Here is a 27,749-nt window from a genome sequence, read left to right on the forward strand (position 1 = left end):
TTTCCTTTAAAAACTGCCCATAATAGAAATGATATATTAGAGTTTCAACGTTCAGACGAAGGATTTCAGTAGATGTCGAATTCTGCGCATAATTTAAAAAAATAAATCGAATAACAATGCCACTAAAACCTCACGTTTCGTCCTCACAGTTTCAAGTCTGGGCATCATTCAAGGAGATCTGCAACCCGTGCCCCTACAGAATGGAGCCACGGGATGGTGACCACGTGCAGCAGCTTCAGCCTACAGATTTAGGTTAGTTTAGAGTGGCTACAAAACTGAAACATCTCCGGTGGTTCCGCTAAATCAAACTTACATCATCATAGGTGATCAGAGTTTGGTTCAGAGGAATCGCAGGGGGGGGGGGGGGGGGGGGGGGGATCCAGTCCTGATGGCGGTAATACAGACATTAAAAATGCAGCTGCATTTACTGCTGTCTTAAAACAGGCCTTAGGCCTGGAAGGGTCCTGAAGCGTCAGTGCGAATACATTCTGAATTTTCATCACTGCAGTCAGAGGTGAAGTTCTTCTTCTGTTCTGTTTCCAACATGGACATTGCCGTTCATTTCCTCCCGTACAGAGTCTATCCCCAGATATCCCAGGAGGATGTCGCTCCGCCTGCGAGAAAGATGCAGGATATCTTCCGCCAGTGATTGGACTGTAGTGTATCTCACTTTATCCAAGTCAAACATGTCCTTTAAATACTGCACTATCTGATGCTGGAACACAAGCAGAAACAGGTTATCACGCGGCGATAGAAGTAGTCAGCCGCCACGTGCCATAGTAGAGAATAGGATTTTATAATATACAGTATATTGGCGTAGAATTACCCCAAATGAAGCCTCAGAAAATACTCTTAATGAGAATAGCGAGGCATCTCTGTCTATATATACAGGAGGTCGTGGCGGTACATTATAGCTCACATCTATGCCAGCTCATGTGCCCAGGATACCATTGAGTAGAAAACACAGTCAAAAACAGATAAAAACTAACTTCTGTTGTCCCACAAAATAAATGAATAATATACCTCACCTTAAAGAAATTGCATATTTCTGTTAAATTTTCTTTTGGACCAAGAAATCCATATGCCAATATGGGGCTGACATGCTCCGATACGGAGTAAAAATGTGATATGAAACCATCTGGGACCTGATAAAGTAGAATGTGCAAGTATAGGTTAAACTTTTCTATGACCGTCCAATCATCCAAAATGTTTAATAATCAATCCAACACCTACAGAACGTGTTCATGTCAGATATTTTACCATGGCAAAATGAGGATATGAGAACTTACATTGAATATATTTTGGCACGTACCCCAAAAGGATTACTCCCCCTAAAATACCCACCCACGTAAATATGAAATGGGCATCACTTTCCAAATATCCTTACCATGAGTAGTCTCCTTTTTGCTTTCAAAACTGACCAGCAAGCTGTCGCCAAGGCCTGGAGCGAATAAATAATGAGAAAACGTCCATTGATTTATATTGATATCTGATTTTTATTACCCATATATCAAATAATTTACTGACATATTCCACAGACATTGTTATCCCCAATGGGGTTAATAATCTAAGTTTCCTATCAGTAGGTGTTTGGGAGGAAACGCAAACACAGGGCGAACATGCAGATAGTGTCCTTGGTCAGATTCAAACCCAGGACCCCAGTGCTAACCACTGAGCGACCATGCTGACCAAATAATTCACTTTTTTCTTATGACTTACCATATATGCCATAAGATTATGATCAGTTTGACCAATGTGCCTTCACATAGAGGGGTTGTGTAGCACTAGTATAGTGATGACCTACCCTCAATGTTAGATAGGCGAGGGACCGACTCCCAAGACCTTCACCGATCAGCTCTTTGAAGAGGCCGCATCCTCTTCAAAGAGTCCCGGGAGTATGACCCCCGCCGATCTGATATTGATGACCTATCCTGAGGATAGGACTAGCAGTGCTGAGCCCCATGAATCCCTGTGCATAGACAGTCCTGATCACCCAGGGAGCGTTGCTGTGAAGGTCGTGCACTGCTCAAAGGGGTTGTCTCACCATAACAGCTTATCTCCTATCCACAGGACGGGGATAAGTATCTGATTGGTGAGGGTCCAACTACTGGTACCCCCACCGATAACAAGAATGAGGTGGCAGAGTCCCCTCATTCTTGTGATTAGTAGAGGTCCCAGCGGTTGGACCCCAAATGATCAGGTATCTAGAGAAAAAGGGAGAAAACTAGGTAGAAGACGGTCAGTCATCAGCAGGAGATCATGAATAACCAGGACTCTTCTCAGGAGGCCGGGACTCTTTTCCAGGCCCAGTCTGCAATGATTGTGATGTTGGTTCTCGGCAACCGCTGAAATCCACTCACCTGTCTCTACTTTATGATGCCATTAGTATGGGCAGCATAAAGTTGATGACAGGTTCCCTTTAACACAAAGCAGTATAATGTTTATTCTTCCTGCTTACTGTCTCCTTGAAGCTGTCAGACAACCAGCGGTTCCGCAGTACAGCAATCACCGAGCTGGGAGGGTTTTCGAGATCCTCAAAGGCATCCATTAGGATAAAATCCAGTGCAATGTCAAAGAAATTCATACAGACCACCTGAAAGAGGAGGAAGACAGTGTTTATTTCCTTACTGGGTTTTGCTCGGTGCAAATTGACATTGAAGCAGTAGAAGCTATTCTCTCCCCCTACAATATATGCCTGGCCAAGCATGCACGCAATTTCAATAGGGGAAAGGGGAAAAAGCCCGCTGCCAGACACCTGAGAACAGAAGAATCAGGTATGTTGAACCCTAACCTTTAGAGACATCTACCTGAGAACAGAAGGATCAGGTATATTAAAATCGAACATGCCTGACCCTTCGTTTCCTCGACTTTGGGGGAGAGGCGGAGCATCCTCATAAACATCAGATGACTGGCCGGTCCACCAAAATCGGAAGGTTCGGAGGACATTCATCTACTTTTTATAACCACCATTAAACCCTATCCCTTTACCCAAACATCAATATCATAGTCTAAGCCCATGGGAAGATAAAACAGATAACCCTGAGAAAATAAAGTCTTTTCCCTATAAATTTCCCTTTTGAAGAATCTTTAATTATTGTCACGGCGCAGTGTGGTAAATACACTCCACACTGAACACAGAAGGGAAGGGAAAAGGTATTAAGCCTGGAACCTAGGGAAATGGTCACACCTAGCGAGTCCCTACGCCAAGCCCTGACTGCTATCAGTATGAACAGATCTTGATGGTAAGAATGTTCATACGCAGGAACCTAAGCCCAATCTCACCCTAACAGGGCCCTGCAGATAGTGTCAGGACACGGATGGCCTATTCCTTCCCAGATGGAGGAATAGGAGACCCCCTCAGGCCTAATATCAGCAGGTAGGGGAAAACAACAAACAACAAAGATGATAACTTAACTTCCAGAAGTATGCGGATGAGCAGGATTTCAGAGAGAACCAACACCAGGACTTCCACAAACAAGGAGCTATCAACCGCATAGCATTATGGGTGAGGCCAGAATAAATAGAGGAGAAGGAATGACCCTTTAAGCTACACCTGAGACAAGAAGTGTGGTCATCCCCAGCAACAACACAGCAAAGTGAAACCAAAGAGACTGTCAATCACGTGCAGCCAGTCTCCTCGATCTTCTAGCCCCTGTCACAGGCGGGACCGTGACAATTATATTCAATCCTATGGACTTGATTTGGTCCCTAGCCCCGTGCCCGACCATTAAAGTAACCCTCCCACAAAAAAATGTTTATTCTCTGACCTGTTAGAAAGGTACATGATGTAATCTGTAGTGAAGGTAATCTTCTTACCAGTGACTTGACTGTATTTGTGAGTTATAACCTCCCTTCTCATCCTCAGCCATGTCATGTGACCAGCACTCTGCTCTCCAACTGACAAAGGTTAGTAAGTCAGTGACTTCTCTATTCATTCCTATAAGACATTGAGTCTCCCATAGGAATACATGGAGAAACAGACTTCCTGTCCACACATAAAATGATGTGTTATTTGGAGAGTCAGAGTGCTGGTCACATGACACAGCTGAGGATGAGAAGGGAGGTTATAACACACAGGGGATAAACTACAGTTTACATCATGTTCCTTTCTATCAGGTCAGAGAATAAACATTTTTGTGGGAGTGCTTCTTTAAAGATTGGATAATCCTGAATGTTCAGCAGCCTGACACATGATGACTCAAATGACAATGGGGAAAAGGCACTTTCCAGAACATGCCCTTTGATACTACTTATAATTCTGACAGCAGCTTGTGTTTCCCGTCCTTTTAGCGCCCATAAGCAGCTCAGGCGATAACTGTGCCCTCTTTGTATGAATCCGCAAGACGCTCCTATGGGAGACGTCTTGTTGTAATCATACGTGTTTTTATTGCCGTCTTCTCCCTTGATACGGCTTCCTGATCTCTGCATAATAAGAGCAGATAATTACAACTGCATAACAAAAGCTGTTCAGTCAGATTACTGCTTTATATCATCAGCCGCAAGGGAGATACTGTGGGACTGCAAGAAGCATATGGGAATACCGCCCCCCAGTACATCTGTGCCGATACATACTGGAAGCTTATACATAGCTGAAATACACACTGGTGTCTTACTGGCCGGAGTTCATCCTAAGGAGCGAGTGTGTACAGGGAAGGATGTGGATGGGACTAACAGGATTATTTATCCACTGAAACTACTAAAGATGATATATTTTGCCTATAGTATATAGATTAACATGGCTACTGATGGCCAATATCAGCAGGATCAACCACGTTAAACCAGAGAGTGCCTGGTAGGGTTGATCCTGCTGATAAAAATCTGTTGTGGCGTTGCCAAGAAAAGACTTTTATTCTTTATGCAAATGAGGGCTTCAGTGCACCGAGGGGATAAGAGGAACTAGCCCCCTTGGTGCACTTCAGCTTCTCAGCTATCCAGTGCTGGCCATGCCCTTGGTGCACTGAAACCCTAGTTTTTTTGTCCCTCAGGAACGCCACAAAAATATGATCAGGATCAACCCTACCAGGTAGTATTCCTTAATTAATAGGCTTGCTGCTGACAGGTAGGGGGTCATTTATGATTAGATATGCGCCACTTTTTGGCGTATATGTATTGCAGATTCTGTGAAAAAAAATTACGTAAATCTACGACCGCAAGGGAGCTGGTGTAGATCTAATGCTGTTAGGCGCCAGCGGTGGATACGCCGAAGTTATGTAGAGGCCGGAGCCTCTGCATCACTTGGGCGCATCAAGCGCCAGCGCAGGGGTATTAAGACCAGCGTCTAAAATGCCGGCCTTAATAAATGACCCCAGTAGTTTTCAAAGGAGTTGTCCGGGATTTTACTATCGATGACCTATCCTCAGGATAGGTCATCAATATTAGATCGGCCGGGGTCCGGCACCCCTGCAGATCAGCTGTGGGGTGCCGGGTGTTGGAACCCACCTCTCTGATACTGATGACCTATTCTGAGGATAGGTCATCAATAGTAAAAGCCCGGAGAACCCCTTTAAAGGGGAATGTCAATATTGACGACCTACTGTAAAGGGAAGCGTTCAAAGACATTAGTGATCTTTACGTATGTGTATATAGAATGTATATTACAAAAAAAAAAAAATTATATATATATATATATTATAATTTTTTTTTTTTTTTTTTACACTGGATTCTAATTCCTAACCTAGCAATAGCCAACTTTTCATCCCGTCAGGGTGGTTTTCTTGCATGTCCAGCACACCTCAGCATTCCAGAGGGAATGTTATTCAGGAATTTCTGGTGTGAGCGTTTATATGGATACATAGACGGGTGGTCTGGTGTGTGGTGTGCCAGGCTATTGTGATGGGGTACACAGGCATCTGATCCTTATCACCCACAAAACCAGTTCCAAGGACCCGTATTACAGCCTGTTTTGGTAGCCTGGGAACAGCCATAATGTCGGATGGCGGGATATAAACACACTCCATCACTAAATGACCACCCACGATGGGCCACAATACAGTCAATGGCTAAAATGTAGATACAATGTGGGCCCAGAGAGTGATAGGAGGGAAAGAAAAGGAAGAAAAGAAGGGGAAGGGAAGACAGAAGAGACAACAGAAGTCCCTCCACCAGTATTGATATTAATATTACACCCTTACACATTGGTGATATTAATATTCGATATTGATACCTCCTTTTAAACCTACCCCAAGAATAGATCAGCAATATCTGACCTATTTTGAGGGTAGGTTATCAGTTTGAAGGGGTTGCAGGGCTCAGCCCTCCTCCTTGGCCTGTGATGTCATGTCCATCAGTCCCATGGCCTCAGTGCATTTCAGTCCCATTTGAGTGAATGGTAATGGGCTACAATACCAAGAACCGTTTTACAATATATGGTGCTGTTCTTGGTATGCTAAGAGGAGGCCGTAGCCCCTTCAAACAGCTGACGACTGTTGGGGATGCTAGGATATGCCCCCATCCCCACTGATCAGAGATCAATAAACTACCCACAAGATAGGTCAGCACTATTAAAGTGCCATAAACTGCATTAAAGGGTTATTCCAGCCATGGCAAGTGACATCAAATAGGACTGGTTGTTAGTCCAGTTGCCGAGACCCCTTTGATATTTCCCTGCACAACGCCTGGCGAGGGACTGAACCGGTGCTCCGCCACTTTTAAAGCACTACTTTTCAGACCTCTCAGACTGGTGAGACCCACATTGGTGATCATAATTACCTGATCCCCGGCACTGGGTCCCAGCTAGTTCTCTCTCCGACCTCCGCTGCTTGTCTTGGGTCCGTCACAGGCCTAGACAGTCATGGTTCTGCATGGAAAAGCTTAGAAGAAGCTGCAGTGCTCCAGAGAGCGCCATGGACAATTCACTTAGCAAGCGGTGGGGGAGCAGCTGTTGGACCCCACTAATCGGTATGTGGTGGTTTATCCCAGTGATAGGCTACAGTTTGCCAGGATGGATTAACCCTTTAATTCTGTAAAATGCCTTAAACCCCTCATGTGGGACTACAGCAAACCTCAGTCTGTACTGGGCCCTTTAAAAGTTTGACACTAAAGTAAACTTTCCTTACCCCACGTCCTTCAAGTTCCTTCTGTGTGGTGGGCCACGTCTCCTCCTTTGACGCGTACAGCAGCATCTCTTGATAGTTCTCAATGAATCCCTTGGGGTTCTAGTGATTCACAATATAAAGATCTTGCTTAATAAGCTTTCAAGACCTAATAGACCTGACCTACGTGCACAATGGTCCGATACCTTCTCTGCTTTCACCATAAGTCCCGTCACCATCTGCTTTCCGACTTCACCAAAAAAAAGCCGATTCCCTTTATCCTGGAGTAACAGCTGCAATTGGAAATCCACATTGGGTTTTTATGCCTCTCTCACATGGATAAAAGGTACTTCAGCTAGGAAAGGGCATGCTGGTTCAGATACCTTGAAAGCTTGACGGACGCAGTGGAGTTTCGCCAGGAAGTCCTGGTCGTTGTAGCATTCCAAGAGCTCGGTCCTAAAAATATAAAATGCCTTAAATCACTAAGTGGTCAAACATTAAGGTGACGATTGAGTAATATTAAGAATTCACTGCAATTTCACATCTACCTCGACAGCATGCAGAAAATGTATTAAAACTGGTGCAAAGGAAAAGCGGAACGGTTGTCCACCGCAACCAATCACCAGTCATTTAAAGAAAAAAAAAATTCACATGAAATGTTCATCTTTTCAGCTACAGATCCACCAATTCCTGGGCTCCTTTTCTGCAATCCAAGATGGCCGCACTGCTTCTCAGACCACCCGATGCACACTTTGCATTGGGTAGTCCAAGACGCTTCCTGCACGTCCAGCCCTGCTCTTCGATTGGCCAGCACAGTGCCGTCTGAGCAGTGCCGGCCAACCAGAGGGCTGCAGGAAGCGTCTTGGACTACCGAATGCAAAGTGTGCATCGGGTGGTCTGAGAAGCAGTACGGCCATCTTGGACGACAAAAGAGAAGCCCATGAATTGGCGGATCTGTAGCCAAAAAGAAGGTCACCATGGAAGTGTTCTGTTCGTTCCACAGTTAGAAAGTAGTGTTGAGCGAACTTGTGTTTTAAGTTCGGGTTATCGAAGGATCGCGTTATGGATTCCGCTACCACGGACCATAATGGAATTTAGAATCCATAACCCGAACCCGAACTTTAGACGCCGAACTTAAAACACAAGTTCGCTTAACACTATTAAAAAAGGTATTCCCATCTGGGACAATGGTGGGATATCGCTATCAATGTCAGATAGGTGCGGGTCCCACGTCTGTATTCTAGGATTTTAATGCAGAAGGTTTATCCACAGAATAGGCCACCAATATCAGAATGGTGGGAATCCGAGACCCCACGCTACAAAGGATCAGCTGTTCATGAGTAGCCATGAAACTTGTGCAGTAGACAGAGCTTCTAACTGCAGCACTGCTCCCATTCTCTTCAGTGAAAGCAGCACTGTGGTCACAGGTCCGACCGCTAAAATGGACAGAGCTAGTCTGAAACAGCTGACTGGTGATCTGACATTGACGGCCTAATCCTGAGGAGAGGCCGTCAATATTAAAATCCTAGAATACATCTTGAAGGGTAGATTCACATGGTGGAATTGTCACACAGATTTCAATTGCGAGTCGCGTTGTTGCAGTGTAGATACATTGATTCCGCATCAGATTTTCCCACACTACAAAGTCTTGGTTGAAGACTCTTACCTCACCGTCCGGCAGGTTACATCCCCGCATTTAACCAGCTTCATTGCCTCTTCATAGGCTGCTGCAGGCTTGGCTGGTATGAATGGGCCTTCATTCAACTGTATAGACTCGAAAAGCTGAGAGGCAAATGTGTCGACATTAGAACTTGTATATACACTAAAGAAAAATGTGGACATGAAGATCCCCACGAGCAAAATGTATCCAATCTACTGAAAATTAAAAAGTGAAGACGATGCCTCTAGTAACCCTCTGAAAAATGACAGCCAGGACTATAGCTCCACTTTCTTCTTTTACTAGTTTATACAAATTTTTGAAAATCAATGAAGTTTCTAGTATATACCCCATCAAACTTCAGAATTTGCAAGTTTTGTGTAACAGATGCATTGCTCTATACATATTCTCTTAAGTTGCGTCCTGGCAGATAGGTAATGGAATACGACGGGAGCCTAAAAGAGGCCGTGGATCCAAAGTCAGAGAAGGAAGGTAGAAAGAAAGGAGAGATACAGAAGCTTCCTCCTGTGTAAATTAGGCTCAGCCCTATGTTTAACGTATGTGTTGGCCAAAACATATCCTTGGGGCTGGCGTCTATACGGTAAGGTTTTCATTGTGCAATTGTCAACCTCTTGTACTAATGCCTTGGGCCATACGCACTCAAGGAGGAGAAAAAAAAAGGAAGCTTCTAGGGTAATATGTTTTGGAGGAGGACAGAGAGAAGTATCCCCGTGTCCCATGACGTTAAAATGACTCAGTAGAGCCAGTGGAGAAGCAGAGAGGAAACTGGCGGTAATGTCTCCACTGGCGCCATACTAGTTTACACCGGGCGAGTCATTTATTTTATTAATGCACTGATACCAGATCTTTTGCCTTTCCACGATATGCCAACCTCACAGTGCCAATCCATTTGAAACTAAGGGAGCATATAACACAGCATTCTCATCCAGACCCAGTGTACCAGGAGGGGGCTCCTTCAAAATGGGCTTAGCATACATACGTGGACCCTTAGATTGTATTCACACTGCTCACAGGCTCCCACGTAAAAAAAAATAAAAAATACAATAAATAATAATAATGTGCAATCTGCCAGTTGTACACCTCCGAGATATGAAATACGGGGCAAACTTGCATGGTAGTCAGAAGTGAGCAGCTTAGGATCGACAGGGATGCTCAACCTGCCGCCCTCCAGCTGTTGTAAAACTACAACTCCCATCATGCCCTGCTGTGTAGGCTGTCCGGGCATGCTGGGAGTTGTAGTTTTGCAACAGCTGGAAGGGGCCGCAGGTTGGGCATCCCTGTTCTGTAATGTAACTAATGTACACGTCCATCCACTACAACATAGGTCACCTCTGCTGCCGAGAAGAAGGACTCATCGGATATGGTGCTTAGTTCATCGTCCATTTGCAGCTGCCTTCTGCCCTCCAGGAGCGGGAGCATCAGGGCTCCTTCTGTTTGGAAAAAGGACAAAGAAATATTGCACGCTTTAATGAAAGGTACGATTACTAAATTCACTGATATTTTAGTAGATTTCCATTGTGATTCGAGATACCGCACACATTTTTTTTGTATTCTATTTTGTCAATTATTTGATTTTCAGTCTCCTATCCAAGTCTCCTTCTACACGGGCACCGATCGGCACTCAGCGCCATTCATCATCACTGTATGTCACCAAACGATGGATGTTCAGGCACACACCGTTTCGTTACATCCCCGTTTACATAAGGCAATGCATTGCTGGTAACGGAAGATTTTTTTGACCACAAAAAAAGCTGACAAAGAAGTGTTTTCTCGTTTGTCGGCGGATTGCAGGGCAAGTTTCCATTCAGCAACGTTTCGTACAAATATTCTTTGGCAATCACCAGCCCTAAAGGCCGCCATCCACATTCAGTAGCTGTCAGCCGAACGACCATTTGGTCGACCCCTCTCTCTCTCCCAACTCCGCCATCCATGTTCATTTTGGCTGAATATGTTTGCGTATTCAATAAGGGGGAGAGGGGAGAAATTGAAAGCTGAAATCACTTCGCTCAATCCTTCTCTCCCCCCAACATCATCTTTCGGGAGCGCCACATACATATCTGAAAGTCGGCGGGTTTGGCTAACAGTACACTAATGTGTATGGCGGTCTTTAGTCCACCTATTACCATGCTACAGGGAAAACACAATCAACGGATCTTCATGCCATCCTTGGAATTCATTCAGGTATCTACTAAATGGAAGGGCGAGACCCCTATTAGCTAAACACTCCCTAATACAGGTGAAACTCAAAAAATTAGAATATCGTGCAAAAGTCCATTTATTTCAGTAATGCAACTTAAAAGGAATTGCATTGATCCAGCTTAAAATTAGAATTTTATAAAAAGGTTCAATATTCTAGGCTCAGTGTCAGACTCCAGTCAGCTAATTAATCCATACCCCCTGAGCAAAGGGGACCTCAAAATTGTGACTTTGGGGTTTTATAAGCTGTAATCCATAATCATCCAAATTATAACAAAGGCTTGAGATATCTCACTTTGCATGTAATGAGTCTCATATGTTAGTTTCACCTTTTAAGTTGCATTACTGAAATAAATGAACTTTGCACGATATTCTAGTTTTTCGAGTTTCACCTGTATAATTGCCTTTTCCGCGATCCTGAGCGATGATATTTTAGGGCCACCAGTCACACCGTACAACACTTGAAGAGGGACGAGCTGTTCTACCATCCTCACCCAGATCCATCAGCATGGCATCAGGAGGAATGCTTGTTCCAAATTCTTCCTGCAAATTGTAGGCACGGCTCAGCAAGGTCTCTAACTTGTCTGCAAAGTCTTTGCTCTGGGACGTCTAGAATAAAGAACGGAGAAGGATATTGGTATGAAATGGGGCTGTGCAGCCAGTAATATGGATGGCCTATCCTCAGGATAAGTCGTCAATATCTGATCGCTGGGGGGGGGTCCGGCTCCTGGCACCACCACCGATCAGCTCTTTGAAGATGAGAAGGCATTCGTACGAGCAATACTACACTGCGTGTCGTCTCAGAGGAGCAGCGCAATTACAAGGGCTCGTCCCATTCAAGTGAGTGGAACAAGCACTTGTAATTACACTGCGCCACCAAGATTTCCGGGGGGGGACACGCAGCGTAATCTTGAAGAGGATGGGGCACTCGTACAAATGCCGGCTCCTCTTCAAACTGTGGTGACCCCCCACCGATCAGATATTAATGACCTATCCTGAGGATAGGATATCGATATTACTGGCTGAAACAAGTACATAAACCCAACACGTGGTTATACATAACATTAAAACCCCCTGTATAGGGGCCCCCTTGTGCCACTAAAAACAGTTCTGACCCATCAAGGCCTGGACTCCCTAAGTCCTCTGAAGGTGTCCTGTGGTATCTGGCACAAAGACAATTGCAGCAGATCCTTCAAGCCGTGAGGTTGGGTGTCAGTAGATCAGACTCATTTTTCCAGCACATCCCACAGATACTCAATCAAATTGAGATATGGGCTCTATGGAGGCCAATTCAACACCATCAACTCCTGGCAGTTTACAGAGGTCGGCATGTGGCTACCTTATGGTAGGTCTTTACCACTGCATACTGGGAAGGCCCCACCAGTCCTACCATTTCGGAGATGCTCTGACCCAGTCGTGTACTCATCATTCAGATCCTTACACTTGCTCATTTCTCCTGCACACAGCACAACAACTTAGAGAACTGACTGTTCATTTGCTGCCCATTATAACCCAGCCCTTAAAGGGGGTTTTCCGAGATTTGTTTTTTTTAGGTCATCAGTATCTGTTCGGTGGGGAACCCACATCCGGGACTCTCGCCGATCAGCTGTTTGAGAAGGCACCGGTCTTCTCCATGTCACATCACGATCATTTCAGTGAATGGGGCTGAGCTGCTACACCAAGCACGGCCACTATACAATGTAAGCTGAGAGAAGGTCCCAGTCCCTGCCTTCTCCAACAGCTGATTGGCGGGGGTCCCAGGTGTCAGACCCCTACAGATCAGAGGACAGGACATCAAAAAAATCTCTCAGAAAACCCCTTTAATATGTGTCACGGTCACAAGATGTTACTCAATTCCCGTGTGAGTGGTTTTAGGCCTCTTTCACACGGGCGTCGCGTGTGAGGGCCGGACAAGATGTGGGTGCGTTGCGGGAAAATGCACGATTTGTCCGCGCGAGTGCAAAGCGTTTCAAAGCATTTTGCACGCGTGTGAGAAAAATCGGCATGTTTGGTACCCAGACTCGAACCCGGATTTCTTCATAGAAGTTCGGGTTTGGGATCGGTGTTTTGTAGATTTTATTATTTTCCCTTATAACATGGTTATAAGAGAAAATAATAGCATTCTGAATACAGAATGCTAAGTAAAATAGGGATGGAGGGGTTAAAAAATTAATAAAAAATAAGTAAACTCACTTCATCCACTTGCCTTCTTTCTTCTTCTTTGAGAACCTGGGAGAAAAGGACCTTTGGTAATGTCACTGCGCTGATCGTGATGAACCATGTGACGGACCATGTGATGAGTGCAGTGACGTCACCAAAGGTCCTTTTCCTCCCAGGTCCTCAAAGAAGAAAGAAAGAAGACGAGCCGGGCTGCGTGAACAAGTGGATGTGACGAGTTTAATTATTTTTATTTTATTTTTTAACCCCTCCATCCCTAATTTATTTACTTACTCTGTATTAAGAATGCTATAATTTTCCTTTATAACCATGTTATAAGGGAAAATAATAAAGATCGGGCCCCCATCCCGATCGTCACCTAGCAACCATGCGTGAAAATCGCACCGCGTCCGCACTTGCTTGCGATTTTTACGCAGCCCCATTCACTTCTATGGGGCCTGCGTTGCGTAAAAAATGCACAACATAGAGCTTGCTGCGATTTTTACGCAACGCACAAGTGATGCGTGAAAATCACTGCTCATCTGCACAGCCCCATTGAAGTGAATGGGTCCAGATTCAGTGCGGGTGCAATGCGTTCACCTCCCGCATTGCACCCGTGCGGAATTCTCGCCCGTGTGAAAGAGGTCTTAATATTACAGCTGACGGGTGCATAGACACTTTGCTCAACACATGTAAAATAATGCCGAAATCCATAATACAGGGGTAGGCAACCTCCGGCACTCCAGCTGTTGTAAAACTACAACTCCCAGCATGCATACTTGCTCTGCTCTTCTAAGAAATATCATAGAAATGAATGGAGCATGCTGGGAATTGTAGTGTCACAATAGCTGGAGTGCCGAAGGTTGCCGACCCCTGCCCTAATGTCTGAACACCCCCGAGGGTGTCTGGTCTAAAATCCCTATTACGAGAACACCCTAAAGGTGCCTGGCAGTAATCTTTTCTTCTCTCCCTACTGAAAATGAATACATGCATGTATATGGGGTAGTCAGGAGGACAGCTAACGTGTATGGGCCCCATCGCCAAAGCATTACAGAAAGTACAGAGCTCAAAGTCAACCCTAATGATAACTCCGCCATGAGGAGATGCATCCATTATCTTCTAGGTCGGAGATTCAAAAGAACACGTATATAGGCTTAAAATCATTGTGGCATCAGTAACAAAGGCAGACCCGACACAATGCTCATCAGCAGCGTCTTTACATATATAAAACCAACACTAAAGTCACTGCCAAAAAGCGCAATCTTACTATACGGGGTCCTTGACCCTTGACCGGTAATATTTGCTACCCAGCAGCCTGTGCGTTGAGTCAGCTCCTTCGCAAAGCTACCAAATCTCTATACCCCTGCACAAAAAACCCCACAGTACTCACCTCCAGTATGCTTGTAGACGTCTCGTCGTGGATTTCGCTATTCGGAGCGGTTGGTGTACTGGAGCTGCACCTCTGCCCGATATTCAGAGCCCGCTCCCACTTATGCAGAGCCTCTTCAAAAAGCTCCATTCCTAAGCAGCACAAATAGTCAACTGATAACCATCAGAAATTCATCATCTCGTCAAAGAAACTAAGCGACCGAAATTTGGATCATTATACTACAGATTTTTGTTTTATTCATTCCTATAGCGCTAACGCATTCCGATACCGTTATAACTGACGGCCCCCGTATAATCTGCTCATATAATGAAAGTCTGGCATTTATTTTATGGATTTATTACAGAGGGTCCTACCTTGAACGTACAGATTTTCTGCATTGGAGTCATCAGTCAGCTGCTCATCCATCTCTCGGGACTCCCACGGTGCCAGAGAAGCAGGATTTGCGCTAGAAGAGTTGACTGCCACTACCTAACCGAGCGAGGAAGACGAAGGTGAATGCGAGTCTCTGCGGACATTTATTATCTACCGTACTTTTAGTCCCGACAAGCTCCAGCTTTTCTGAAACTAAAACTCCCAGAATCCTCCTTTCCATTCTATGGGAGTTACAACAACATCCAAGCAAGTGTGCCTGCTGAGAGTTGTAGTTTCACAGCCATGTATTAACCCCAATGATAAGCATCTTGCCTGGGAATGAAGGCTCCTCTGATACAAACCAGCACTGTTAGGCCGCCTGCACACGAACGTGTGCTGCCCGTTTCTGTACTGCGGACCGCATTTGCACGGGCGCCGTTTCGTGGCTATTCCGGGTCACGGATGCGGACCTATTCACTTCAATGGGTCCGCAAATAATCCAGGGAGATGTGGAATGGCGCGGAACGGAACCCTACAGGAGCACTACGGAGTGCTTCCGTGGGGTTTCGTCCCGCAAAAAGATAGAACATGTCCTATCTTTTTGCGGAACGGCCAGATCGCGAACCCATTAAAGTGAATGGGTCCACGATCTGCTGCGGCTGCCCCACGGATGGTCTTCACGCATTGCGGCCCGCATTTTGGGCGCCGCAGCGCGACCACGGGGCGCACACGTTCGTGTGCAGGAGGCCTTAAGATAAGATAATCCTTTAATACTCCCACCATGGGGAAAATCCACAGTGTTAGGCCGGGTTCACATCTGCGTTGGTAGATCCGTTTTAATGGATCAGTCTAAACGGAAGCAAATTTGCTGAATTTTTATACAGATCCGTCAAAACGGAAACTCAATTTCTCTTATTTTAAATGGATGCGTCCTAATGGCGCAACAAAGTGTTATTTACCGTTAAATGGAATAAATGACGGATGCCATTGACTTTAATGTAAAACTAAATAGAACCGTCACTTTTTGTTTTGTTCCGTCTTTTTATGCCGGAGAAAAAGAAAAAGACGCAAAAGTCCTGCAAAGACGCAAATGGAGGCATCCTGACATACAGTTTGTCCTATTCTTTTGAATACGCATAATACTGGAAACGTTTTTCTATCCCTGAGACGGAATAGAAGAACGGAAATTAAAACGCAGATGTGAACTCCCCCTTGCAGCAGCACAGAGAATACAAAAGCTCCAAAATAAAGGCATTACAGTACAGGGTACATGTAAAAAAATAAGGGATATAGATATCACAGCTTATAGAATTCAGTCACTGGATGGAATGAAATCTCCAGGCTGTATTACATATCACCTGCTTGTTTGTGGAGGAGACCACTGCTATTACATGCAGCGATCTCCTCCACAGTATGGGAAGGAACGATCACTAATGCCATCGCTCATCCCCATACTGACTACTTGTTTGCCGGCAGCAGATCATAATTAGGCAGCGCGATCTCCTCCACAGTATGGGAAGGAACGATCACTAATGCCATCGCTCATCCCCATACTGACTATATCTGTAAAGAATAAATCAAGGCAACTGGACTTACTGTAGATTTCTTCCAATGAGCTTTCTCAATTCTGAAAGACTGTACAACTGACTAATTGTTTGCCGGCAGCAGATCATGATTAGGCAGCGCGATCTCCTCCACAGTATGGGAAGGAACGATCACTAATGCCATCGCTCATCCCCATACTGACTAGTTGTTTGCTAGCAGCAGATCATAATTAGACAGCGCAATGTCCTCCACAGTATGAGGAGGAATGATCACTATTGCCATCGCTCATCCCCATACAGACCAGTTGTTTGCCAGCAGCAGATCATGATTAGACAGCGCGATCTCCCGCCGGCAAACAACCAGTCTAGATTGCGAGCGATGATCTGGCAGACTATCTATCTGACAGTCTGGCTTTAGCCTCAGATGAATCATTTATTTCCAAATCAAACCGATTCCCTTTTGGCATAAGAGAACAGCTTACCGATGCCAGACTGTGAGTGGAGCTCGAGTGCTTGCTGGAATGCTTGCTTGGCTCGATAGATGAGATGCCACTGAGTGTGTCATTGCTTTTGCCGCTAGGACTTTGCACCCTGCGAGAGTGTCCTAGAAGGAGATGGGAACAAAGGACCATGGGACATACGAGAAGCACCACTTGTATGAATGGAAGGCAGTCCTTTCTGATAAGACAGAACCTGGCCACAGCTTGCATACATTTGGACAAGCTGCCAATAGAAACTTTCACTTTGCTTGTTGCTTTACCCTCTCCCCATTCCTTTCTGGCCTTGAGGAGTCACAGATCTTGCAAAGTACTCAGATCAGGGGAAAGTCGGGCAGAATGGGGAAGTGGGGTTCCTAAAAAATGGAGGTTAAGTGTGATCATGTGTTTTCTCTGGTGCAGGAGATGTTCCCCAGTGCAATTACTGATTTCTCATCGGTTATGCCTCTTGCACACGAACGTGTTCTGTCCGTGCTGCGGACCGCAAATTGGGATCCGCAATGCGCAGGCACCGGCCATGGGCCAGCCGCATGCGGATCGCGACCCCATTCACTTGAATGGGGTCCGCGATCCGTCCGTTCCGCAAAAAAGATGGGACCAGTTCTATCTTTTTGCGGAACAGAAGCACGGAACGGAACCCCACGAAATCACTCCGTGGTGCTTCCATTCCGTGGTTCCGTTCCGCACTGCATCTCCCGATTTGTGGACCCATTCAAGTGAATGGGTCCGCATCGGATGCGGAATGCACACGGCCGGTGTCCCGTGTATTGTGGGCCCACTCAATGGCTGTGTGCGTGAGCCCCAATTCTATGAATGACAGAAGCACACCACCAGTTTACAGCTCTGACCCCTTCATTGTTTTGAGGCCTGGGGAGGGCACCGCACCCTATCCAGCTGCCCCCGTCACTGGTGTTACAGCAGAACTGGAGGATGCTGCCCATTTCCCATCACAGCAGTCAGTTCCTCTGCTCATGTTATCACTTGAGCAAACCATAAATTCAGATTACGACCATCTCAGGGGAGGGGAAGAGGTTCCCATAGGAGGCAACATGCAGCCAAAGTGAACGAAATCGATTTTTGTATGGCTAAATGAGATATAAATATGAAGATAACAGATATCAGCCATACTGCGCTACAAAAAGGGAGCCTTCTCCGGTGGATACAACATTCTGTCATATTCCAGGGCTAACAGTGTAGCCGTAGTGCCCGGTGTGTACCAACGTACGAAACGCGCAGGATTCGTAGCTTGTGCTCAGATCACTCCAAAACAAAGTGACTACAACAACAAGTTATAACACTGTCACCTTTCAGGTATATATCATTTCCATATACTGTATTATTTAGGGGTTTTACCCCCATTGTTTTATAGGTGCAGGTTCCAACTCTAGGACCCGCACCTATATCGAGAACGGAACCCCCGAAAGTGTTGGAGGGTGCACTGCGCATGCGCAGCCGCCCTCCATAAATTTTCCACGAAGCTGCCTCGGCTATTTCCTTCGGGCCCATAGAAGTAATTGGGAGCGGCGGCCGGTCATGCGCGGTGCACTCCCATTCACTTCTATGGGGAGAGCACTTGATGGTGGTGGCCGGACCGGAGTCCTCCAGCCACCACCTTGTGGGTGCGTGTCCCAGCGGTGGGTCCCGCACTAATAAGACAATGGGGGCATATCCTAGCGATCTGCCCCCATTGTCTGTGATGAGAAAACCCCTTTAAGGTGGCCATACATATTAGATATAAAGCTGGTTGATGGTTGAACAGCAGCGAAACAAATAAACATCTGTTGAACGATCGGCCATACACCTTTTAGTCCATGCAGACGGGTGACCAGAAGACTCAATATGGCCGCCTATAGTCAGGAAGAGCAGCTCCGGAGGGTAAACTGCTTGCCGTTACAAAAAGATCTTTTGTCCATGAATGATCTTTTATTGAACAAAAGGCCTTTCATTCGACTATTGGAAGAAAATATTAAAGGGGTTGTCCGGTTTCCAATATTGATGGCCTGTCCTCAGGATAGGTCATTAATACCACAGTGGCGGGGGTCTGACTCCCAGGACCCTCGCTGACCAGGTGTTTGAAGAGATTGCAGCGTCGTTTACTTGCTCGCTGTTGACATCGCAGCGGGAAGTCGGTGTAATTACAGCTCCTCCGTCCCATTGACTTGAATAGGACGGAGTGTAACTACAATTGCTCCTTCCCATTGAAGTGACGGAGAAGCTGTAATTACACTGCTCGGCGTTGCAATGTTGAACAGTGAAGAAAGTGAATCGCTCATACCAGAGCTGCAGTCTCTTCAGACAGCTCGTCGACAGGGGTGCTGGGAGTCGTACCCGTGATTACCTATCCTGAGGCCGACAGCGAGCAAGTAAACAGCACTGCAGTCTCTTCAAGCAGCTGGTCGGTGAGGATGCTGGGAGTTGGACCCCCGCCACTGTGATAGGTCATCAATATCGGAAACCGGACCACCCCTTTAAACAAGGACGATAGCAGTCTGTCATAACGATCGTTCGTTGTTAAATTTCACCAGACGAACGTTCGTTTTGGTTGACTCGAGCAACTTTATACTACTATATATGGCCACTTTAACAATAAACTTCACTCCGCTTCCCAGTTGCGAGATGAACTACAAACATCAGATAACCCAGAATGTCAAAGAACTTTTAATGGGACGTGAGTTAATATTAGAAACACCAGTAGTAACCTTTGTCCACGATCGGCACTTACCTTTCTTTACACAAGAGGAGCGTCTTACGGGTAACGTAACAGGAGGGACCACTCCTGGCTTCAGGTTTTCACCACCTGCCGTTATCTGTTTTTTCTTGTGTTTCCGTCTTTTCAGCTGGTGAGCAGCGAGAGCTAAGGCCACAGTGCCCAGCGCAGTGGCAAATAGGACTTTGCGGAGCCCTGGTGACAACCTGAGCTGGGAGAACGTGTTCTGAAACGGATTGAAAAGACAAGCTAAACAAACCGGTGCGGTTTTATAGCAGAGGGTAACTACATCACATGCTATACAATCAGTAAGGCTACTTTCACACTGGCGTTTTGGCTTTCCGTTTCTGAGATCCGTTCAGGGATCTCACAAGCGGTCCAAAAACGGATCAGTTTTGCCCTAATGCATTCTGAATAGAAAAGGATCTGCTCAGAACGCATCAGTTTGCCTCCGTTCAGTCACCGTTCCGCTCTGGAGGCTGCCTGCAGCGTTTTGCTGTCCGCCTGACGAAGCGGAGCCAAATGGATCCGTCCTGACACACAATGTAAGTCAATGGGGACGGATGCGTTTTCTCTGACACAATAGAAAGCGGATCAGTCCCCCGTTGACTTTCAATGGTGTTCAAGACGGATCCGTCATGGCTACAGAAGACGTAATACAACGGGATCCGTTCATGACGGATGCATGCGGTTGTATTATTGTAACGGAAGCGTTTTTGCAGATCCATGACGGATCTGCAATAAACGCTAGTGTGAAAGTAGCCTAAGGGGCGTTACATCAACATCAGTCTCTGCTCCGGTGTGAGTGCAGGTAAAGGGTTGGTCCAACAGTTTAAGAGGCTAAAATAGCTGCAGGAAATTTGATAAGATAAAAAAAATACATTGTTATCCACTGATTAAATCCCCAGTGTTATTTACCTTCCTGAGGACGTGCTGTACATCCATGTGACTGCTGCAGCATTAAAGCCTGCATGTGGCCAATGATTGACTGCAGTGGTCACATGGATGTACGGCAGATACATGGGGGGGGGGAGGGGGGGAGGGGGGGGGGGGGGGAAGGACCAGCAGTGCATCGACGGTGGAGTGGCAGGTGATGTAACAGCGTAGTACGGCCACATTCACACGATGCGAAGGCCATGCCTGTTTTGTGAACCGCAAACCGAGGATCCACAAAACAGCGGCACCGGCTGTCTGCTCCCCACATCGAAGTCAATGGGCTAACACTGCGAGGCGGGTTGCACACGGCCGGTGCCCCCCCCCCGGTTTGCAGATCTGCCGTCCGCAAAATGGGCATGACCGTCCCGCGGTCGTGTGAATGCGGCCTTAAGCTTCACTTTTATCTTGAAACATTTCTGCAGCCAATTTAATTTCTTCACATTTCGGACAAACAGTTTTTCCTCAGTATACCCCCACTTCACACTTACCTCGTTCCCAGACACTGAGATACGGGGTGCTGTTTGACAAGCTTCTAAAGCCTGTATTACACCTGCCAATTTTTGGGCAGATGATCGCTAACAAGCGATTGTATGAACACTTGTTAGCGATCATCTCGCGGCGTAATACTGTCGCCGATTGCCTGATGAATGAGCAAACGCTCAATCATCAGGCAATCCAAATAATCGTTTGCAGGCGGCAGATCGTGGTGTCTAATCACGATCTGCCGCCAGAAAACCTCTATACAGCATGGGGATGAGCGATGGCATAGCGATCACTCCTCCCCATGCTGCGGAGGTGATCGCTGCATGTAATAGCAGAGGTCTCCTCCGCTAGCGAGCAGGCGATTGCCGGGAGGGAGCACTTCCATCCCGACAATCGTCTGCCACATCGGGCTGTGTAATACGGCCTTAACACATCGCCTACTGGAACTTGTTTGAATGGGTTTGTATGAACATGCAATCATTCGCTGTCCCTATTTCTCCTAGTTAACATCATTGTCAGCAGCACCTCCTATTTACTCGAGCGAATGTGTTGCTGACAAAAGATGAGATCAACGACAAGTAAGTGATTTATCGTTCGATCTCGGAGCACCTTTACACAGGGGTATTGGAAACAAATGTTTTTACGAACAATCACCCCCCCATGGAAAAGGTCCTTTACCAAAGTCTTTAGGCCTCTTTAGACTGCCCGATATTCTGGCAGATTATCACTATGAACGCTCGTTAGCCATAATCTGCCAGTGTAAAGGTGCCGCCGATTTCCTGATGAATGACCGAAACGCTCGTTCATCAGGTGATAGGAATGTTTGTGTGGTCACGTAAATCATCATTTGCCGGCAGCAGATCGTGATTCTGTATAAGAACAAGCGATGGCATTAGTGATCACCCCTCCCCATACTATGGAGGAGATCGCTGTAATAGGAGTGGTCTCCTTCACTGACGAGCAGGAAGGAATGCTTCAACTGAGCAGTGTAAAGGGGCCTTTAGTTTTCCTGTCACTGATGAAAGTATAAAAAAAAGCCCCCGAGGAAACATCAGAGCTCAAACCCAACAGGATTCACTGATCACACCGACCTATAAGCGCTTCCTGACATGACCGTGATAAGAGTTTGTATTTACCTGTCCAAAGGTTGTGTACAAGAACACGGGTATCTCTGCCACGGTCATAGCCAAAGCCTGGATAATGGACATGCCCTCCGCCCTTTGGAATGCCATGATGATCGCAGAACAATCTACTTCACTTCAGATACTACAATCTTCCGTCCTTCATCAGATACGAGGCTCTCGCCACACCGATGTCCCATCTTCCAAGTAGATCCTGGAGAGTCAGGTGAAAAGATAAGATTATCATACAGCGAGTGTGACATGGTGTTCATTGCCTTATACACAGTAGATTAAGATCTCGGACAAACATGATGACGAATATGTTCAGAGACGGTGACATGTCGCCAGCGCTGCTGCCACTATAAGGTTAAAGGAGTATTCCCCCACTAGAGATGCCATAAGAATAGGGCGACACGGGCCTACACTGGTTGCAGCCAAAATCGCAGTGTAGTGGTGATCCCGTAGAAATAAATTGGGTCGCAGCATAAGTCGCCTGCGTGCCGCAACTGCAACCCCTGAATCGCAAAAAAATCCAGCAGTGTTAGATGTTTTGCAATTCAGGGGTTACAACATTCAAGGGATTCTGTCACCTCTCATAACCCAAATTCGGATTTTAAACAAGTCATGCTCCACAGCTTACCTTGAATCGGCTGTGCTGTTCTATATTGTAATCCGTCCAGTAGTTTTGCAGAAAAACGACTTTTATAATTATGCTAATTAACCCTGAAGGTGCCCAGAGGGACGTTATGTTCCCCTTTGTGTGCCCAGTAACGCCCCTCTTACAGTGCCCAAAACGCCTTCCCACAGAATCCCTAACCGCCCACAGCGTCTCATCCCTCTCCTCCCCCTCCCTGACGGCCGAGCGAAGTCTCGCGCAGACGCAGTACCCACTGAGGGCTGCGCCAGTGCGATTTGCTGGAGACTGAGGGCAGGAGCTTCATCGTCGTCACTAGGCATGCGCCGAGCCCAGTGACGTCCGATGCTCGCTCTTCCCTCAGTCTCCAGAAAATCGCACTGGCGCAGCCCTCAGTGGGTACTGCGTCTGCGCGAGACTTCGCTTGGCCGTCAGGGAGGGGGAGGAGAGGGATGAGACGCTGTGGGCGGTTAGGGATTCTGGGGGAAGGCGTTTTGGGCACTGTAAGAGGGGCGTTACTGGGCACACAAAGGGGAACATAACGCCCCTCTGGGCACCTTCAGGGTTAATTTGCATAATTATAAAAGTCGTTTTTCTGCAAAACTACTGGACGGATTACAATATAGAACAGCACAGCCGATTCAAGGTAAGCTGTGGAGCATGACTGGTTTAAAATCCGAATTTGGGTTATGAGAGGTGACAGAATCCCTTTAAAAGAAAAAAACATGCAATGCGACAACTCACTGCAATATAGAGTACAAAATTGCATAATAATTACAAGTGCTACACTATAAGTGAGAGATACTTGGCAAATCGTTTTGTACAAAATTATTTGAGCCCCTCTGCCGCACGTCAAGGCGATCTCTGTTAGACAGGTTCCTAACACTAAATTCCACCTGGTAAGTGCCATGACGGCTACCATACACTCCAGGGAGTGTAGGTTCCACATGCATGCTGGGTCTGCCTCAATAACTGTAATTTTGGGTGCCTATAATGGCCTCCACTGTATCCAATGAGTGCAGGTACCAACATGCATGCAGGCCCACTCCACAACACCCCCGGCGCCAAATGGCCACCAAAGACTGCAGTGAGGGTCCACAAACTATCTCACTCCTGGTGCCAAATGGCTTCAGTGAGTGAAGGGGTTACAGTAACAACACAGGTATGACTTGTGCTGCGACCCCATTCATTTCTATGGGGTCACCACTACATTGTAATACCCATACCAGTGTACCCGAAAATGTGATCTGCACCCTCACAGGCTTCTTGTCCTCGCACACTTTTTTTTCGCTATCTTAATGCATATAAAATGAAAAATTAAGCAATCTGGCAATAGGCGTTCATAAAAAAAAAAAAAAAAAAAAGACTCCCACCGTTTTATTTCTACAGTTATTATGCAGACTGTGTGTCTCCATGGTAACAGACAACAAATGCTGTGTAGTCTGATCTTGTAGTCACATTCCTTTCTATCCGTCCTCTACTGCTTATACTATAGCATAAAGTATGAGACAAATTGAAGAACCGATGAAACTGCAAAATTTCACAGCACGGAGATGCATATTTTGCTTTTTCATAGGTGTAAACAGTTATATCTACTTATTTTAGTTATAATGGGTTTCATTGCCTTCAAGAGCAATGTTGATTTATATTCACCGTTTTGTATGGATTTTCATGTAGGCCAAAGAAAGTCCATGAAAAGATTACTGTGCCGTTCAAAAGCTAGTGTTAAAGTAAGAATATATTATACATTTAGACGGTTAGAAGATACACCGCACCTGCAGATTCTGAGGCTTCATTGTATTTCTTATCTGAACATGAATTCCCCAGTGTGAAAATTGTCTAGATGTTCCTCAAAGTATACATTCATGTATCAAAGTTTGTCCCTTGGCTCTAAGACAAGGACTCCAGATGTCAGAGGTGTGTAGTATTGAAAATATCAGGCATGTATGCGTTAACCCTTAATGGTATGATGCTTAGTGCTTATACAACAGTGCCACCTAGATATGAGCAGTTAATACTACATCAGTAGCAAAAGTGCATTCTGGGTAGTATTATGACGTCACGCTCCTTATCAATGCACACACCCATCCAACGATGATTGGAAAGTTCCAAACTAGGAGGGTGTGTTCATCTGATAAGTTTTGGGATAAGAAACTAGATACCAAAAAAAATAAAATAAAGAGAGACAAAAAGAAAAAAAAAAAAAACAAAGAAAGAAAGGGAGATCTCTGGAGAAACATTTTGGATTATAGATTTCTGGAGAAACATTTGGATTATCGGGAAAAACTCTTGAGAGCTGGCTGCCCCAAGACTCTGCACATCACTTGACCCTTGGGTAATGTATATTTTTGTTTTCTGTAGTATTGATCTAAATTAATTGGCTTGATACTTAGCCAGATACCCGCTCATTTGCGGACGTGTAACGTTAGTTGCTACATCAATATTTTCTCTGATTTCAGTTACGATGCATATAACTGAATAAAGGGGATAATATTGGAGAAACTCTCTGTTGGGAATCTTTATATTCCCTAGTTTGATATCAAGCCAATAATTTATGTTTTGTTGTAATACTACCATTATCTGAGATTGGTCATCATTTTGGGGCAGAGCAAGGGCTCGTATCTGTCATTTTCTTGATTGAGTTTTTCGCATAATCCATTGATTGTATATCTCTCACAATTTTAAAGCCTTATTGCATAATATTTTGAGTAGTGTTTTGTTGGCACCATATAGTGGTGAATTCTGGGTACTGCATATCATTGTATATTATTGAAATTTATGTTGATTCATTTTTGATTGTATTTTAAACTATTGTAAAATAAACCATTTATATTTTTGCATAGACGCTTGTACCCTGTTTTACTGATTGCACAAAATAATTCGATTCTTGATTGAACTCTTCTTGAGATGTTTATGTCCATCTCACGGGTCAATATCGTTTGCATAATTTTTCTTTTGATCCGTAAAAATTTTTTTTTTGATTTATATAAAGCATTTGCTTTATATGCCCGACAGTGCTTAGGTGCTGTAGAAAGCAAAGATTTTTTTATCTTTATTAAAACCTATAACGCCGGGTTCACATCACTGATCCGTCAAAAGAACAAAAAAAAAAAAAAAAAGAGGATCTTTTATTTTGCACCCGTTTTTTTATTTTTTTTTCTCCCTAAAATAACGGATCTTAGACAGAACTGACAAATAAGGATGCTAAATGAGCATAACGGATGCAAAAAATAAAGGATCCTTTTTTTTTTTTCTCTGTTCTTCTGATGGATCAGAAGAATGGAAAACTAAACTTGTGATGTGAACTTGGCCTGACTGGAGCCATAAAAAATGGTTGTGGAGGTTAATATAGCTTTTAATGGAGTGACTGTTGTGGGGAACCCGTCCATACCTGCAATACAGGGGTCATAAAATGAGGTAAAGGCCTAGAGCCCATTGGTGCCACAAACACCGTGATTGCTCAATGAAAACCAGACTCAGAGTAAAATTGGGCTGATCGCCTGAACCAAACCAGTCACATTATACTCTATACCAGGAGACAGCAACTTCCAGCACTCCAGCTGTTGTGAAACTACCATTCCCGGCATGCTGGGAGTTGTAGTTTAACAACAGCTGGAGTGCTAGAGGTTGCCTACCCCTGCTCTAAGTTAAGGCCACTTTCACACTTGCGCTAGAAGGGTCCGGCAGGCTGTTCCTGCAGGGGACCACCAGCCTGACAGACCCGTACTAACGCTAGCCCAAGTCCGCTCCAGCCACGTTCACTATAATGGGAACGGGCCGGAGCACGGCAAACAGAATTAAACTGCCCCTGCCGGACCCTCCTAGCGCAAGTGTGAAAGGAGCCTTAAATCGATCAGTTGTGCTACAAAAAGTCGCCGTGTAGCCCACGCCTTTCACTGGTTCTGGGTGTAAATAACACGTTATTCCAGTCACTGACAAGCAGCAGAACATACACATCACAGGTCAAAGTACATGTCATGACCACCTACTGCTGTAACATGGCAGCCACGCAGGAAAGACCACAAAGTCACCGGTAATCAAGGCTTTATGGGGAACTATTACTAATGACTGACAGGAGGCAACGTATCCGTCCTGCAGTCCGTACATTACAGAAACGCAAAACGCAGATACCGGCCACGTATCGTTCTGAGGTTAGCGGATCACCACGTGCCTCCCTTTGTTAAAAAAGCTTATTATTGTCTGCAAAATGGACAAGAATAGGACATGTTCAACTTTTAGCAATTCAAATGTGTTCTGTCCGAAAATTTTGTGACCCCCCTAAGGGTACGGCTACATGGCGACGTAAAAGTCGCGTGACGTTTCATGTAATGTATTTCAATGGTGTCGCCATGTCACGGTCACCAAAAATCCATCCAAGTCGTAGTCAGCACCACTGAAATGCATCACCATGCGACGTGTCGTCGTGTAGCCGTACCCGAATAGCAATTATAATACATAAAAATGACAAATGATGATACATAAAATATAACAATATATAATACTTTAAATATGTTCTAATAAATGACTAATACATAATAGCAGTTAGAATACATAGTAATTACTACTAATTCATTAAATATAACATCGTAATAAATGGCTAAAACATAAGAATAGAAATTATAATACATAATTACTGATGATAATAATACTACATTAAAATGATAAAATGTTAATACATAAAATCTAAAATAATATATAAAAGTACACGATGATTAATATATAAAAAAACATGACTAATGATCTTACAATCTAAGTCTAATCTAAAAATAATATATATAAAAATGACAATACATAAAATATAAGTAAATTCATAAGAATGCATAATAATAATAATACAGAATAAAGACTAATCATACATAGTAATGCACATGATATGGTAATAAGCAGTACAGCGCTGTGTACAATACCCCAGCGGCAGCAGCACTTTACTCCCCGGGTATTCCGTCTGCAGCCCCCGGCGGCTCCGCTCCGCACTCACCGCTTCCTGCCTCCAGAAGGGCAGCTTCTCCTCCAGCACAGCGCAG

At 45.2% G+C, this 27,749-nt stretch overlaps 1 protein-coding gene across 2 annotated transcripts; it reads right to left on the minus strand.

Moving 5' to 3' along the window:
* On the minus strand, positions 1-27,749 carry MIGA2 (mitoguardin 2). Of its 2 annotated transcripts, XM_040405636.1 has the most exons (17): positions 27,582-27,737; positions 26,447-26,451; positions 22,107-22,305; positions 19,567-19,777; positions 16,830-16,951; positions 14,806-14,920; positions 14,453-14,583; positions 11,400-11,514; positions 10,039-10,139; positions 8,698-8,813; positions 7,415-7,487; positions 7,238-7,324; positions 7,056-7,154; positions 2,459-2,593; positions 1,388-1,441; positions 1,029-1,145; positions 1-715 (listed from the first exon to the last, which is right to left on the minus strand). In XM_040405636.1, the coding sequence occupies exons 3-17, from the start codon at positions 22,200-22,202 to the stop codon at positions 509-511; spliced, it is 1,779 nt and encodes a 592-aa protein (XP_040261570.1). In that variant the 5' UTR covers positions 22,203-22,305; positions 26,447-26,451; positions 27,582-27,737; the 3' UTR covers positions 1-508. The 2 variants fall into 2 exon arrangements, with proteins under 2 accessions (XP_040261570.1, XP_040261571.1); XM_040405637.1 differs by lacking the exon at positions 26,447-26,451 and having other exon boundaries at positions 27,633-27,749.

The sequence above is a fragment of the Bufo bufo genome, chromosome 8, assembly GCF_905171765.1.
Source record: "Bufo bufo chromosome 8, aBufBuf1.1, whole genome shotgun sequence".
NCBI lineage: Eukaryota > Metazoa > Chordata > Amphibia > Anura > Bufonidae > Bufo > Bufo bufo.